Source organism: Sebastes umbrosus, chromosome 4 (assembly GCF_015220745.1).
Source record: "Sebastes umbrosus isolate fSebUmb1 chromosome 4, fSebUmb1.pri, whole genome shotgun sequence".
NCBI lineage: Eukaryota > Metazoa > Chordata > Actinopteri > Perciformes > Sebastidae > Sebastes > Sebastes umbrosus.
The window spans coordinates 38,897,213-38,913,918 of NC_051272.1; the positions used below are offsets into that span (position 1 = coordinate 38,897,213).

At 42.8% G+C, this 16,706-nt stretch overlaps 1 protein-coding gene across 2 annotated transcripts in view; it reads left to right on the plus strand.

The window, feature by feature from the left end:
- The window catches only part of tead1a (TEA domain family member 1a), a 65,960-nt gene that overhangs the window by 38,761 nt on the left and 10,493 nt on the right, over positions 1–16,706 (plus strand). For both annotated transcript variants that reach the window (XR_005206488.1, XM_037766183.1), the window contains exons 5-9: positions 4,406–4,537; positions 4,624–4,673; positions 6,304–6,365; positions 10,281–10,408; positions 15,465–15,638. Coding sequence is in view for 1 of the 2 variants with exons in the window: in XM_037766183.1 (XP_037622111.1) it covers positions 4,406–4,537; positions 4,624–4,673; positions 6,304–6,365; positions 10,281–10,408; positions 15,465–15,638 (546 nt within the window). In the remaining variant the exon portion in view is untranslated. The remainder of the gene's footprint in view (positions 1–4,405; positions 4,538–4,623; positions 4,674–6,303; positions 6,366–10,280; positions 10,409–15,464; positions 15,639–16,706) is intronic.

Genomic DNA, 16,706 nt, shown 5'->3' on the forward strand with positions numbered 1-16,706 from the left:
AAAATTAAGGCTGTCAAAATTAATGCGATAATAATGCTTTAATGCAAATTTTGCTTTAACTTATTAACACAATTGAACTTTCAGTGGTTTTAGCGGCTCAGTTTTAAAGCTAGAGTGAAGATACTAGTATCATCTGAAACTATAAAACCTGATGAATCCATCGGTGCCAACCATGTCATACTATCTCACGAAGGAGGTTAATAACGCACCAAACTTACGCTAAATTTTGGCGAGGAAAAACTGTCATGTCTATTTTCAAAGGGGTCCCTTGACCTCTGACCTCCAGATGTGTGAATGTAAATGGGTTCTATGGGTACCCACGAGTCTCCCCTTTACAGACATGCCCACTTTATGATAATCACATGCAGTTTAGGGCAAGTCATAGTCAAGTCAGCACACTGACACACTGACAGCTGTTGTTGCCTGTTGGGCTGCAGATTGCCATGTTATGATTGGAGCATATTGTTTTATGCTAAATGCAGTACCTGTGAGGGTTTCTGGACAACATCTGTCATTGTTTTGTGTTGTTAATTGATTTCCAATAATAAATATATACATACATTTGCATAAAGCAGCATATTTTCCCACTCCCATGTTGATAAGAGGATTAAATACTTGACAAATCTCCCCTTTAAGGTTCATTTAGAACAGATACAAAATGTGCAATTCATTTATGATTAATCATGATTAACTATGGACACACCCCAATGACGACACGAGGCAGAGGAGGAGTTACCCGGCCCGGAGGAAGCCCGGGGCCCACGTCTGGAGCCAGGCCCAGACGGAGGGCCCGTCAGCGAGCGCCTGGTGGCCGGGCTTGCCACGGAGCCCGGCCGGGGATACCCCGAAGAAGCAACGTTGCTTCTTCGGGGTATCCCCGGCACCCCCCTCCTCTCCATCCTGTGGGCTCACCACCTGCGGGAAGAACCGCTTGGGTCGGGTGCGCTGTCACACGGGTGGCGGTGAAGGCCAGGGACCTCGACGGCCTGGACCCGGGCGGCAGAGGCTGGCTCTGGGGACGTGGAACGTCACCTCTCTGTGGGGGAAGGAGCCGGAGCTTGTGCGGGAGGTGGAGCGCTATCAGTTGGATCTGGTAGGGCTTACCTCTATGCACAGCCTCGGTTCTGGAACCGTACTCTTGGATAGGGGTTGGACTCTATTCTTCTCTGGAGTTGCCCATGGTGTGAGGCGCCGGGCGGGTGTGGGGATACTCACAAATCCCCGGCTGAGTGCCGCTATGTTGGAGTTTACCCCGGTGGACGAGAGGGTCGCCTCCCTACGCCTTCGGGTTATGGGGGGGAAAACTCTGACTGTTGTTTGTGCGTAGGCACCAAACAGCAGTTCGGAGTATTCGGCCTTCTTGGAGACCCTGAATGGAGTCCTGTATGGGGCTCCAGTAGGGGACTCCATAGTTCTGCTGGGAGACTTCAACGCGCACGTGGGCAACGATGGAGACACCTGGAGTGGCGTGATTGGGAGGAACGGCCTCCCTGATCTAAACCCGAGTGGTCGTTTGTTATTGGACTTCTGTGCTAGTCATGGACTGTCCATAACCAACACCATGTTTGAACATAAGGATGCTCATAAGTGTACGTGGTACCAGAGCACCCTAGGCCGAAGGTCGATGATCGATTTTGTAATCGTATCGTCTGATCTGAGGCCGCATGTTTTGGACACTCGGGTGAAGAGAGGGGCGGAGCTGTCAACTGATCACCATCTGGTGGTGAGTTGGGTCAGAGGGTGGGGGAAGACTCTGTACAGACCTGGTAAGCCCAAACGCGTAGTGAGGGTGAACTGGGAACGTCTGGAGGAGGCCCCTGTCCGAGAGATCTTCAACTCACACCTCCGGCGGAGCTTTTCTGGCATCCCTGTGGAGGTTGGGGGCATTGAACCCGAGTGGGCAATGTTCAAAGCTTCCATTGCTGAAGCTGCGGCAGTGAGCTGTGGTTTTAAGGTCTAAGGTCTTTAAGGTCAAGGGGCGGCAACCCTCGAACACCGTGGTGGACACCGGTGGTCAGGGAAGCCGTCCGACTGAAGAAGGAGGCCTTCCGGGATATGTTATCTCGGAGGACTCCGGAGGCAGTTGCAGGGTACCGACGGGCCCGAAGAGCAGCAGCCACTGCCGTGACGGAGGCAAAGCAGCGGGTGTGGGAGGAGTTCGGAGCAGCCATGGAGAAGGACTTTCGGTCGGCACCAAAGTGCTTCTGGAAAACCATCCGGCACCTCAGGAGGGGGAAACGGGGAACCATCCAAGCTGTGTACAGTAAGGATGGGACACTGTTGACCTCAACTGAGGAGGTAATCGGGCGGTGGAAGGAGCACTTTGAGGAACTTCTGAATCCGACCAATACGCCCTCTATTGTAGAGGCAGAGCTGGAAGCTGATGGGGGACCATCATCAATTACCCTGGTGGAAGTCACTGAGGTAGTCAAACAACTCCACAGTGGCAAAGCCCCGGGGATTGAGGAGATCCGTCCAGAAATGCTGAAGGCTCTGGGTGGGGAGGGGCTGTCTTGGATGACACGTCTCTTCAACACCGCGTGGAAGTCGGTGACAGTGCCTAAGGAGTGGCAGACCGGGGTGGTGGTTCCCCTTTTCAAAAAGGGGGACCAGAGAGTGTGTGCCAATTACAGGGGTATCACACTACTCAGCCTCCCTGGTAAAGTCTACTCCAAGGTGCTGGAAAGGAGGGTTCGGCCGATAGTCGAACCTCAGATCGAAGAGGAACAATGCGGATTCCGTCCTGGCCGTGGAACAACGGACCAGCTCTTCACTCTCGCAAGGATCCTGGAGGGGGCCTGGGAGTATGTCGGAGTCTACATGTGTTTTGTGGACTTGGAGAAGGCGTATGACCGGGTCCCCCGGGAGATACTGTGGGGGGTGCTGCGGGGGTATGGGGTGAGGGGGGCACTTCTCAGGGCCATCCAATCCCTGTACGCTCAAAGCGAGAGCTGTGTTCGGATCCTCGGCAACAAGTCGGACTCGTTTCCAGTGGGGGTTGGCCTCTGCCAGGGCTGCGCTTTGTCACCAATCCTGTTCGTGATATTCATGGAGAGGATATCGAGGCGTAGTCGGGGGGAGGAGGGTTTGCAGTTCGGTGTGCTGGGGATCGCATCGCTGCTTTTTGCAGATGATGTGGTCCTGTTGGCATCATCGGTCTGCGACCTCCAGCACTCACTGGATCGGTTCGCAGCCGAGTGTGACGCAGTCGGGATGAGGATCAGCACCTCTAAATCTGAGGCCATGGTTCTCAGCAGGAAACCGATGGATTGCCTACTCCGGGTAGGGAATGAGTCCTTACCCCAAGTGAAGGAGTTCAAGTATCTCGGGGTCTTGTTCGCGAGTGAGGGGACGATGGAACGTGAGATTGGTCGGAGAATCGGAGCAGCAGGGGCGGTATTGCATTCGCTTTACCGCACCATTGTGACGAAAAGAGAGCTGAGCCGGAAGGCAAAGCTCTCGATCTACCGTTCAATCTTCGTTCCTACTCTCACCTATGGTCATGAGGGTTGGGTCATGACCGAAAGAACGAGGTCGAAATGGGTTTCCTCAGGAGGGTGACTGGCGTGTCCCTTAGAGATAGGGTAAGAAGCTCAGTCATCCGTGAGGGACTCGGAGTAGAGTCCTTGCTCCTTTGCGTCGAAAGGAGCCAGTTGAGGTGGTTCGGGCATCTAGCACGGATGCCTCCTGGGCGCCTCCCTTGGGAGGTGTTCCAGGCACGACCAGCTGGGAGGAGACCACGGGGAAGACCCAGGACTAGGTGGAGAGATTATATCTCTACTCTGGCCTGGGAACGCCTCGGGATCCCCCAGTCAGAGCTGGTTAATGTGGCCCGGGAAAGGGAAGTTTGGGGTCCCCTGCTGGAGCTGTTGCCCCCGCGACCCGATCCCGGATAAGCAGTTGAAGATGGATGGATGGATGGATAACTATGGACAATCATGCCATTAATCACAATAAATATTTGAATCGATTGACAGCCCTGATTAAAATGTTTAAACAAAGTGTCTAAAGTGCCTGTGCTACTTTCCACAGTGTTGTGTGGTTAGAAAATGAGCTCTCTATATTGGGCAGGTGTCAAATTGTGTTGTTGTTATTGTGTTAATTTGTGTGATCTCGAAAGAAGCAGCAGGCGCCAATCTGATCACAACCAGTCAGATAATGACAACTAGGAGGAAAATGACAACTATTAGGATTTTTCCCTTTCAGGCCTTTGGTTTTCTCTTGGATTTTAAATTACTCAAGACAATTCCAATTCTTCTTCTTCATTTTTGGAATTTCATGACTGAGTGATGTCTGCTTTCACTTTGGGTTTGGATTGTGTATGGCCAGAATGTGTGTTCATGATGATGATGATGAAGATGATGATGATGATGATGATGATGTGTGTGTGTTTGTTGCCGTGCAGGACCAGAATGCCAAGGAGAAGGCTCTGCAGAGCATCTCCTCCATGTCCTCGGCTCAGATCGTTTCAGCCACCGCCATACACAGCAAGCTCCTGCCTGGAATAGTGCGGGCCAGCTTCCCCAGCAACGCACAGGTAACACACACACACACACATTGTATTGCATTCATGGTTTGCACCCTCAGTCCAGTTTATGAATGTGTGTGTGTGTTTATTTTCAGTTGTGGCAAGGCATGATTCCTGGAGGACAGTCTAGCTCCACCACAGAAGAGTAAGTCACACTCACCTCCTACTCTACCTTCATTTTTTAACCTCTTACACTCCAACCCTATTCTTCATAGACCCTTTTTTGTCTTTTTTTGGTGGGGTACAGGAGGTCTGTAGGGAGGTACAGGGTCCAGGGGATCTTTAGGGGGAGATAGCAGGTCAACAGTAGATGTCACATAGAAGTGGTGTACATCATCTGACAGCTGGAACCTGAAGATTAATTTGAGAGGCAGCTCAGCACTGTGTGTCGAGTTGTTCTAGTCATAAATCAGAAATAAACATGAATTAATTAACTCAGATAAATAGTGAAAGAGAATAAGGGTTTAGAACATGATGATAGAAGTATATGATGGTCATCCCTATGCTCTATTATTATCTGTCTCTATTATGCTGTCGCACTTCTACACACAACAAACAGTGATATTCGTCTGAGAATAACTAATCATAATTAAAGTTGAATATGAGTAATATTGTGGAATTATTCCTTGTTTCATGTGCTATTTTGGGATTTATACATTATTATTACATACTTATTAGGAGTGAGGAAAAAAATCAATTGCAATTTTTTCTTTTTCGATTTTGATATAGATTTTTTAATGCCAGAATAAATATATTTGCTTCATTTGAGTCTATGCAGAGGTAGAAGGTAGTTACTCCTTTTATTGTTGTAGTCTGAGTAATGTGACGCCATATCCGTTCCGTATCCGTCAACCAAAACAAACCTCAGAAAGTCTAAAACGTTGGAGGGTCAGCATGGATACGACCTGCACCCTCCCATGTTAATCCAGCGTGGTAAACACTACACATCCAGTAAAGGATGGAAACACTTTGGGTTTCACACATTGACAGGAAAAGCAGAGCTAGACAGAGCAGAGCTAAAGCTGCATGCTAACTCTGTCACGGACAGGAAATGTTATCGATACCACTAATCTGTGAGGGAAATGTGATTATTCTTTGATATTTGGGTTGCTGGAAAAAATATAATATATAATTCCTGACAATGACTGATATATTTGAGTTCAGGACATCTCTGACTACATTTCACAATAAATCGCAATATCAAATTGTAATACTTAAAAATCGCAATGCATATTGATCGGGAGATAGGTGAATTTTCCCAGCCTTAATACAGTATATACTGTTTATATTATAAAATGAAACAAAGCATTTGAGTACTGATTTGGAGGTCGATTACCATGGCAACGGTCAAAACTTTGAAGCAATTGGTTCAGCCCTATGCCAAATAATACCATATAGAGAGTTTCAAATTAGGTGAACATAGATTCTAAAATACCTGCTGTTTCCATAACTCTACATTAGTGTCTGTTCACATGGCTAGTGGCTCGTGGGGATCATTGTGCTACAAGTTCAAACCTTTTTCATTTCATTGCCAGGTGCTGTTACATGACCATGTGATGATGATGATAATGGTAGTAAATAAGGCTGGTATAGCTTTTACTGAACTCAGAGATGCTCTTGACCTCTGTGCTCCTGCTACTGTTCATAAAAGCCCCAGAACAGAATTCCTCTCTGTATAATGAGGAACAATGTGACTGGCCCTACTGTGTCTCTTCTTCTTTCAGTCTTTTTAATGCTCTCCTGTCCGTATGTCTGTGTCTCTCCGTCTCTCTCAGCATCAAGCCGTTCTCTCAGCAAGCCTACTCTGTGCAGACAGCAGGGACCACCACAATCTCAGGTGAGAGAGCCCACAGTACAATTATGTCCTTTCTGTAAAGCGAACAGGCGGTCCTCTCTCCTGCCATTTAGGCCACTGGCTCTCTACAGGGTGGATAACCGGGTCTCCAGTGCACCCTGAGGTATGACTTGTGAAGAGGTCAAAAGAGAAAAGGTGTCCATCCAACTTTTCTTACATCACTTGTAATGAATATCGTTGCCTTACTTCTTACAGTATCTACTCTAAAACCTTTAAACTCAAATTAACATACATGTTTGCTAAGACATTAGCATATGTATCATTTCCTTGGTTTACTCTGTAAAAAATTATTACCAACAACAACAAAAATTGTTTTTTTGTGATACCGCCTCCTACATTAGTGTGAATTTTGAGTTTCGATGGAAATTGTCCGTAGCCTTCTGTAATTTGCTGTCATTTGATTGGTGGCAGGCAGTTAACCAGCACTGGGATGGATTTCGTTAGACGTTGCTTAGTCCCATATGTGATATAGGACTCCGTATGTATTACTCTATGACATACTTACATTACCCAGTGATTCAAATCAGGACTACCTGCTGCTGTAAATTTTGGTCATTTGCCATGACCACAATTGGACCCTTGGGAGAGCCTAGCCCCCTCCTTTATATGATTTTGGACAAACACAGCTCTGAGTATGCTTGACGGTATAATAACCATCATTTATAAATGGTAAATTGATAGTTAATTAAACTTAGTTAATAGTTACTTTTCTGTAAACAGACAATGAAATGGTAATTATAATGTTTACTAATTATTAGTAATGCTATAATTTATGTTATTTTATCATTAGTTTGTGTAATATGAAATAATTAGTTTATATATTCTATATTGTTTCATAGCTGATACAATATAGAAGAAACAATAACAATTGCATTTTGATTACATTAGTAAACTATTTATTAATAGTTGCACATTATACCATTTTATATACTAATAAGTATTAGAGCCCAGACACAGGGAACGTCACAAGCGCGTGGCGGCTGCGTTACCTGTTGTTTTTTATTTCGGCCTCCCTGTTAACAGCTTAGAGCAGCCACACTGCGTCTCACGCGCATCTCAGCTGCGTCTCTTCTAGAGAATAAAGGTCTCGTCTATTTTTGCCGCGTGCCACGCACGTCTCACAGCAACAACAGACAGTGAAAGTGATCTATTGACTGTATATGGACATCATACCAGCAAGATTACTACAGTTTACATGTCTAGACATCTGTAGAATATGTCACAGACAGTGAAAGTGATCTATTGACTGTATATTAACTTCATACCAGCAAGACTTTACTACAGTTTCAAGGTCTATCTGTAGAATATGTTACGGAGATGAAAAAAAGTAAAGACTTATTTTTAAATCAACACTTCCTGCTTTCATTTAGAAATAAAAGCCTTCAAGTGTTTTTTCTGTGGACAGAATTCCTTCATTTGTTAACACAAGGCTTTTATTCTGAAATATGTGCCGGACAATGTTCTAGAACATGCAGTGACTTGGAGAGCTCCATGAATGAATATAGTACGGAGTTTTAATTGTGGTTTATTACTATTATTTACAAATTACCACACGTTTCTTAACCTTTCTCTGTCTAAAATAAATATAAATGATATTTATAATGAAATGAAATGGCCATTAAAAGGCAAAATCTATGTAGAAAGAAAGGGCTGACAGCAGCAGCAGAAACGCAGCAGACATGCAGCTGAAATGCAGCTGAAATGCAGCCTGACGCGTGTATCACGCAGCCACAACACAGGCACCACGCAATGCAGCCACCACGCAACGCAGCCGCCACACGCTCCTGAAGTTCCTGGTGTGTCCGAAGGCTTAGTGATTACCAAATGATTTGTAAACCTTTAACCATTTTACTAACCAATTATTAACCATTGACAAAGTATTAACTATCTATCTAAATAATGTTTATAGATGCTTTATTATATTATATATTATATAAAAATATAATTATTAACCTTTTAACAAAGTATTATAATGATCAGTTGCAACTTTATAATAGCCATTCAAATAATGTTTATAGATGGTTTACAAACCAATTATTAACTATTAGCAAATATCTATCTATGTAATTCAATTCACTTTATTTTTATGCAGCATCAAATCATAACAGCTTAAGATTAACAATTTCTTTAAAGTTCATAAAAATAATATCTTATGCTTAGATATATACAGTATATAGTATATACAATGTTATAATGTGTGCCACAATAAATTGTTAAAATAACATGAATTATAGCATTACTATTGATTAGTAAACATTATCATTTCATTGTTTGTTAACAGTAAAATAACTATTAACTAAATATAATTAACTATCAATTTGCCATATATTAATGATGGTTATTATAAAGTGTTACCAGTAACATCTAATGGGAAACAGTCACAAGCTAGTTTAAAATATATGGTATCTGGTTCTAGTGGGTCTAGAGTGCTCATGTTAGCAGGCTAGGCTAACTAGCTTTCACTTTCCGAGCTGAAGCTCGTCAGCGAACTTTCTAGCTTCCACAAAATGTTGAATGTGATGTCAGTTGTCAGTTCTGAAACCATGAGACCAAATGACAAGAGGAGAGAAGCTTTTGTAAATGGAGTTTTGAGTCAGCACCCAAGAGAATTCATTGTGTCACTGTGTCATTGTTACCCCTTTAGATCTACTTTTGTTGACTGCCTTTCAGTGCTGCACCTTCACCTCAGTCAGGCTTTGTCCAGGAGACTCCAGTAATGGCATACATTTTACACGTTTGTAGCAAAGAATAATGTTAGCATTACTGCTAACCCTGATTGTACATGATGGCAGTGGGGAAGTGAGGTTAAGTGAGGTGTGTGTGTGTGTGTGTGTGTGTGTGTGTGTACTTGTACAGCTATCTTTGTGAGGACCAATTTGAGTTTTAGACCTTCAGAGTGAGGACATTTTTGGAAAGTGAGAACATTTTAGCCGGTCCTCACCTCGGACAGACATTCAAAGGCCTGTTTGAGGGTTCAGTCTTGGTTTTAAGGTTCAGGTTGGAATTAGGTCTAGATTAGGTTTTGGTTAAATGCAGCACTCTTATTGAGTGCTACGAGGTGCACTATTTGACAGGTAGGTCATTTGAAAGGTTGTATAACATTTTAAAGTAAATACTTTAAAATGCCATAATAAAAAAAACATATAATGTTTTCTGAAATCCCTAAAATCAGTTGGGTCCACTAGCTCAAGAGGGACAGAGGAGAGATTGGTTTAAAAAAAGGGCTGTAAGACTCCCATGAAATATTGGCTACTCAGCACCTTTCTTTAAAAGAAAAATGTTAAAACAGCAGCCTAAATAAATAGAAGGTGGAATTTGTAAAAGATAGATGAAATATAAATACAATATAATAGAATAAAATCAACCACTGTTAGTGCAAATAAAAGAAACATGGAATTAGGTTTAGGTTAGGGTTAGGGTAAGGGTTGGGGTCATTCATTTAGTTGTGATGGTTAAGGTTAGGGAAATGGCCTAGACACGCCAACCTGACATCAAAGAACTAGCTGTGACGAAGGCCACCAGTTGAGTCGCCTCACGTTCTCTTTGTCTCGGCCAAAAAGTTACACTAGAACACACCGCAAAGACTACAGCCAACGGCCAACTACCACGTACGTTCTGGCCTGCGTGTCTTCACAAAGATAGAAGTACACAGCTGTGTGTGTGTGTTCCTGACTTAGGCTCCCTACAGGGACACATTTTAGACTAAAGACCAGTTAAATGGGGACAGTTTGTTCAATTGGGACAAAAGCTGTGTCCACGATTTGGAAAACGCTTATTTTTGGGTCAGTTGTTAAGGTTTGGGTTATGGCTATGGCTCGAATTAGTATCCAGCAAATGAATGTAAGCCTGTGTAATGTCCCCAAAAGTGAGCTAAGTAAACATGCGTGTGTTGTCTAGGCTACGAGCCTCCCACTGCAGCCCAAACACACAGAGAGCCAGCCTGGCAGGGTCGCTCCATCGGCACCACCAAACTACGACTGGTAGAGTTTTCATCTTTCCTGGAGACACAGAGGGACCAGGAGGCAGTGAGTACGACACACACACGCATGCACGCACGCACGCACACACACACACACACACACACACACACACACACACACACACACAGCACCAGTCTACAATAAGCACACCCTATTGTCCCATAAACAGAGATGACAGATAACCCCGCAGCAGAGAACAGCGTTAGATCCCTTTGTGTGTATCCTAGTCTGAATAACCTTTGTGAAGCTCTATCTCTCCGTCTGCTCAGTCTATCTGTCATGCTGCCACACTGTGGACTCACTCTCATTTTTCTACCTTGGGTTCACAGACAGCTGGCATTCATCTTGTTGCAACTATTTGGACAGTTAGAAACCTCGAACTGTTCAATGTTGACTTTGAAATAGACTGTTGTCAAAAGGTGTCACGTTTCCTGCATAACTTACATTACTGTAAATCAGGGCCTCACTGCAATGAAAATGTATAATTTTGCTTAAATGGTAGGCAAAGACAAAGATGAATACTGTTTTCAAGCATGATAATTGTTGGAAAATTCAGATAAGTATTTTATAACCCGAGTAGGTAATGCTGAACGATTTGAGACAAATATCTCATCAGGATTTTTGTGAAAAATCTGGTCAGATAAAGAAGTAGCTTGTTGCTTCTCCTCAGATTCAGTAATACATTATTATAATAGTGTTTTATTTGACATAATAAGGCTTTATTTGATGTCTTAACCCAGTGGTTCCCAACCTGGGGTCCGGGACCCCCTCAAAGATCACAGATTGCACATGTATAACTGAAATCATAATAACACTGTTACTGGATAATTTATACAAAAGTTTGTATAAAAAACAATTTTAAAAGATGATTTTTTTGCTACTTAGTAGGCCACATTCCGTTATTAACCCGGTATTTCTGCACAGTGTGAATCAGGCTACATTAATATTATTAGTATTATACTATTTGTAGAAATAGATTTCAGACTGCGTAGGATTGTTTCCGACTCGTGTGATCCAAACATTTCCAATTACTCCAGAGCATTGTAAAGTCCAAAAGTCAAAATTTTTGGAAAAAAGATAGGTTTAATTATTTCCAAAATTCATGTTTTTATCTAACAAAATATTTTGCTTCAATCCATATTTGTTGGCATTTAGCCTTTCAAAAACAACATTTTCTATGCAGTCAAAAAACGGTTTGCTCTTCCTCTTGCTGCACACACAGAGAGACACACACTGAAGATAGTTGATTAAAAAAAGACCAACTCATTTAATACACTGAATCGCTTTATTGGGAACCACTGTCTTAACCTACAGCTTGTTAAGACATTGTTAATAATGTATGTTATAATTCTAATTGTTGCTCTTGTAATATAAAACTGCACTCTTTCAAATTGCAATTTCAACATTGCAATTAAATCAATGTTTCGACGAAAACTCACAATCTTCACGAGAAAGCATCAATTAAATCAATCAGCCCTGAACCTGGGTCTAGTTTTGTAATTTTGGTCACCATTTCTATCAGTTACAATAACATTTTACTCCCCAGGTTAAAGATACTGTGTGGAGTTTCTTGTAAACAAACAAATGTTGGCATACAATTAAAATCAATGTCCATTGAGTTTGGCTAACCAGGCTAACCGGGCTAAGCCGACTAACATGCTACAGCGCTGCTACAGCTGATAGACAACAACTGGTGCACTGCCAAAACTTTCCAGGTAACCTGCCTTCTAGAATTTCTGTTCCGGGCGTGTGAGTAGGAGACATAAACAGCTGTTTGGGTCACAGAGTGTACCGAAACACTGTCGCATAAGGGACGGTCCGGGACGAATACACATACTGTTCCTCCCCTATTGCTCACATCAGTGTTTGTTAGTTAGCAGGCTTCTTCTTCCCAGCCCTTGCTGGTGCATTGCTGCATTTCTTATTAGTGGAATGACATGAAGCCATAGGCGGGAATCTGTATTCATTTATCTGCATGCTCGTGGATGTAAATTTGCATACCTATGTGTGTGCTAGTAGAGTATGAGATACAAACAAAACATTATAAAAACATTGCTCCATACTACCACTAGTGGTCAAAAACTTCATGGGACACTTTTAAAGGAACAATGTGTGGGGAATCTATTAGCAGAAATGGAATATAATATTCATAACTATGTTTTCATTAGTGTTTAATCATCTGAATCTAAGAATTGTATTTTGGTAAGCTTAGAATGAGTCCTTCATATCTACATAAGAAGCAGGTCCTCTTCGCAGAGTCCTCCTAGTTGCTCCTCCATGTTTCTACAGTAGCCAAGAACAGACAAACCAAACTCTGGCTCTAGAGAGAGACTTCCATGTTTTTTTATGTTACCTGAAGGCCACCGTAGTTCTCCGACACACTTGTGAAACTGCGGTAACGTGAGCTGCAGAGTGTAGAACCGTGGTATCGCCAGCCGCCACCTGACTTCTGTTGCTCCTTAAGTTGTGCTGTTATGGTATGGATGGCGTTACCACGGTTTTACACTCAGCGGCTCACATTACAGCAGTCTTGGAAAGGGAGGAGTGAGCAGAGGGTTACTCAGTTGGTTGCAATCTGCCACTACACCACTAGATGTTGCCAAATCCCACACACTGTACCTTTAATTTCTGAGATGTGAGGACACAGCATTACAACCTGTGTGGTCTCTTGACTAATGTTTCCCTGTTGGATTCCTGTCCAAAAGAGCAACAAACCATCGGTAGCTCTCTGCACAACAACACAAACACAGGTCGCTTCTTTGAAACAGACATTTATTGCTTCAGCACGATTTTTCTCTGATGATTCCAGGCCTTACTCACGCCTTACTCACACCTTACTCACGCTTTACTCACGCCTTACTCACGCCTTACTCACACCTTACTCACGCTTTACTCACGCCTTACTCACACCTTACTCATGCCTTACTTACGCCTTACTCACGCCTTACTCACGCCTTACTCAAGCCTTACTCGTGCCTTACTTACGCCTTACTCACACCTTACTCATGCCTTACTTACGCCTTACTCACACCTTACTCACGCCTTACTCAAGCCTTACTCATGCCTTACTTACGCCTTACTCACACCTTACTCATGCCTTACTTACGCCTTACTCAAGCCTTACTCACACCTTATTCACGCTTTACTCACGCCTTACTCACACCTTACTCACGCCTTACTCACGCCTTACTCTTGCCTTACTCTTGCCTTACTCACGCATTAAGTGGTGGACACACTACCAATGTCAGGAGCGCGTGGCAGCTGCGTGACGTGTTGTTTTTCATTTCAGCGTCCATGTTAACAGGTTAGAGTGGCCACACTGCCCGCATGAGACGCGTGTCTATTTTATAGAATAGAGGGCTCGCCTATTTTTCACGCGAGCCGCGCGCGTCTCACAGCAGCGACAGACAGTGAAAGTGATCTATTGACTGTATATTATCATCATACCAGCAACATTAGTACAGTTTACATGTCTAGACATCAGTAGAATATGTCACAGACAGTGAAGGTGATCTATTTACCGTATATTGACATCATACCAGCAAGACTTTACTACAGTTTCGAGTCTATCTGTAGAATATGTTACGGAGATGTTTAAATAAACACTTCCTGCTTTCATTTCAAAATAAAAGCCCTCAGGTGTTTTTTCTATGGACCGAATTCCTTCATTTGTAAACATGAGGCTTTTATTCTGAAATATGAACACTCAGTGCTGTGGAACTTGCAGTGACTTGGAGAGCTCCATGAATTGATAAAGTTTGGGGTTTAAATCAACACTTCCTGCTTTCATTTCGAAATAAAGGCCCTCAAGCGTTTTTTCTTTGCACAGAATTCCTTCATTTGTTAACACGAGGCTTTTATTCAGAAATATGTGCTGGACAGTGTTCTAGAACACAGAGTGACTTGGAGAGCTCCATGAAGGAATATAGTGTGGAGTTTTAATTGTGGATTATTACTATTATTTACAAATTACCACAAGTTTCTTTACCTTTCTCTGTCTAAAATAAATATAAATCACATTTATCATGAAGTGATATAATGGCCATTAAAAGGCAAACTCTATGTAGAAAGAAAGGGCTGACAGCAGCAGCAGAAACGCAGCAGACACGCAGCCGACACGCAGCTAGTGTGAACACCAGACGCGTGCATCACGCAGCCACCACGCGACGCAGCCGCCATGCGCTCCTGAAGTTGGATGTGTGCCCACCACTTTACTCACACCTTACTCACGTCTTACTCACGTCTTACTCACGTCTTACTCACGTCTTACTCACACCTTATTCATGCCTTACTCACGCCTTATTCACGCCTTACTCATGCCTTACTCACGTCTTACTCACACCTTATTCACGCCTTATTCATGCCTTACTCATGCCTTACTCTCGCCTTACTCACGCCTTACTCATGCCTTACTCATGCCTTACTCACGCCTTATTCACGCCTTACTCATGCTGGGAAAACTATGAATGAACATATATCAACAAATTACACTTAACATAGTATGAAAACAAAGGAAAATACAAAATTGGTGCGAACATGAATTAAAGTGCATTTTACAGGTAGAAAAAAATACCTCGTCGGCTGCTTGTCATGAAAAGAGGTTCTTGGATAATTATCATTTTAAACACATTACAGAGCCCCGAGAGAGGCATCCGCTCCTTCACTCACGTTGGATTGTTTACAGTGCCTCAACAAATTCTGTCGTAGGGGTACTACACAGAGAACATTAGTTCTGGGGCGGAACGTAAAACACACTGACTGACCGATGTACTAGTGGCTACGACCCTTCTACCTGTTACACATTTTACACTGTATGAGACAAATAATTTGTATCACATCATATTAATTTTTTTTACTTTAAATCAAATTAATAATTTATTTATTTATTGCATGAACTTATGGAGTCAATTATTAATTATGTATTATGAACACATTCATGCAACAGCACTTACACCATCTGTTTGATATGGCCAAAACTCTGTGTCGTCTCTGTCAGTCTTCCTTTTGCTGTTGTTTAACCCAGGGTGAGATCAGCTGTTTTCTGTCTGTCTACACTTTCTCTGCCTCCATCCTTGTCTAATTCAGTTTCCCCTCCCCTCAGTACAACAAGCACCTGTTTGTGAACATCAGCCAGAGCAGCCCGAGCTACAGCGACCCCCTGCTGGAGTGTGTGGACATCAGGCAGATCTACGACAAGTTCCCCGAAAAGAAGGGCGGCCTCAAGGAGCTGTTTGGCAAGGGCCCGCAAAACTCTTTCTACCTGATCAAGTTCTGGGTGAGCAGACACACTTACCTATTTCCTGTTTACGTGGGAGGTTGTTTTCTTTTTATTTCCTCTTTATACCAGCTTCACATTAGGGCTGCACAATTATGGCCAAAATGGTAATCACAATTATTTTGATCAATATTGAGATCACGATTATTTATCACGATTTTTCATAGATTTTAGGGGCAAAATGTTTTTATTGCAATTTCACATCTGAATAAACAGAGCGCTGCTTTCACTCCCATGTCGTGCTACATTCCAACCACCAAAAACGTAATGTTATCTTATTCGATTCTAATGATGTATTCTAAGCTGCTTAGAGCTAGCGTTATGAAGTTAAACAGGTCATAATTCTCTCTCTATTATCTATTTTATATCGCTGTGAAAACATCTCCTTCAAACTACTGGATTTATTCAAGTTTCTCGCCAAAAACTACATTTTACAAGATTGCATTTGAACACATCGTGATAGTGTTATAATTTACCATCGCCCAATACTTATTTTTATTGAGCAGAGTTTGATTACACCATAATGTTATCAACAGACGAGCCGGTCCCTGTGATTACTCTGAGCAGCATCATGGGAATGAATTACAATATAAGAAGTGTCTGATTAAGTTAGTTGATCCAAATGTTTTTATGGTTGTTCCTCCGCGGCTTATTTTGGACTTGCACATGTGTGTGTGACCGGCAAAAAACTGGATATATATGAGCCTGCTGAAAACTGTCCGGCTTCAATCGGCGCTGACTGACGATGCATCTTTAGCTGTTAGTATAGGAAACGCTTGATTTATGCTGCAGAGTTTTCTATGAGCAGAGCACACAAGCGTCAATATCGCAGTGGATCATGCTCATTTAATTATGGGAAGCCCTACTTCACATTCATCCAAAACAATTAAAGCCTCAGATAGTGTCTGGAATTTTCCATCTGGCATACATCAATACAGTATCCCAAAACAAAACATCCCAACATTTGATATTTCCGATATTTTCAATTGTTCTTCTGAATTTAGTTTTTAAAATGTTTGGTCATCAGTGATAGGGGTGTAAGAAAATATCGGGAATATCAAATGTTGA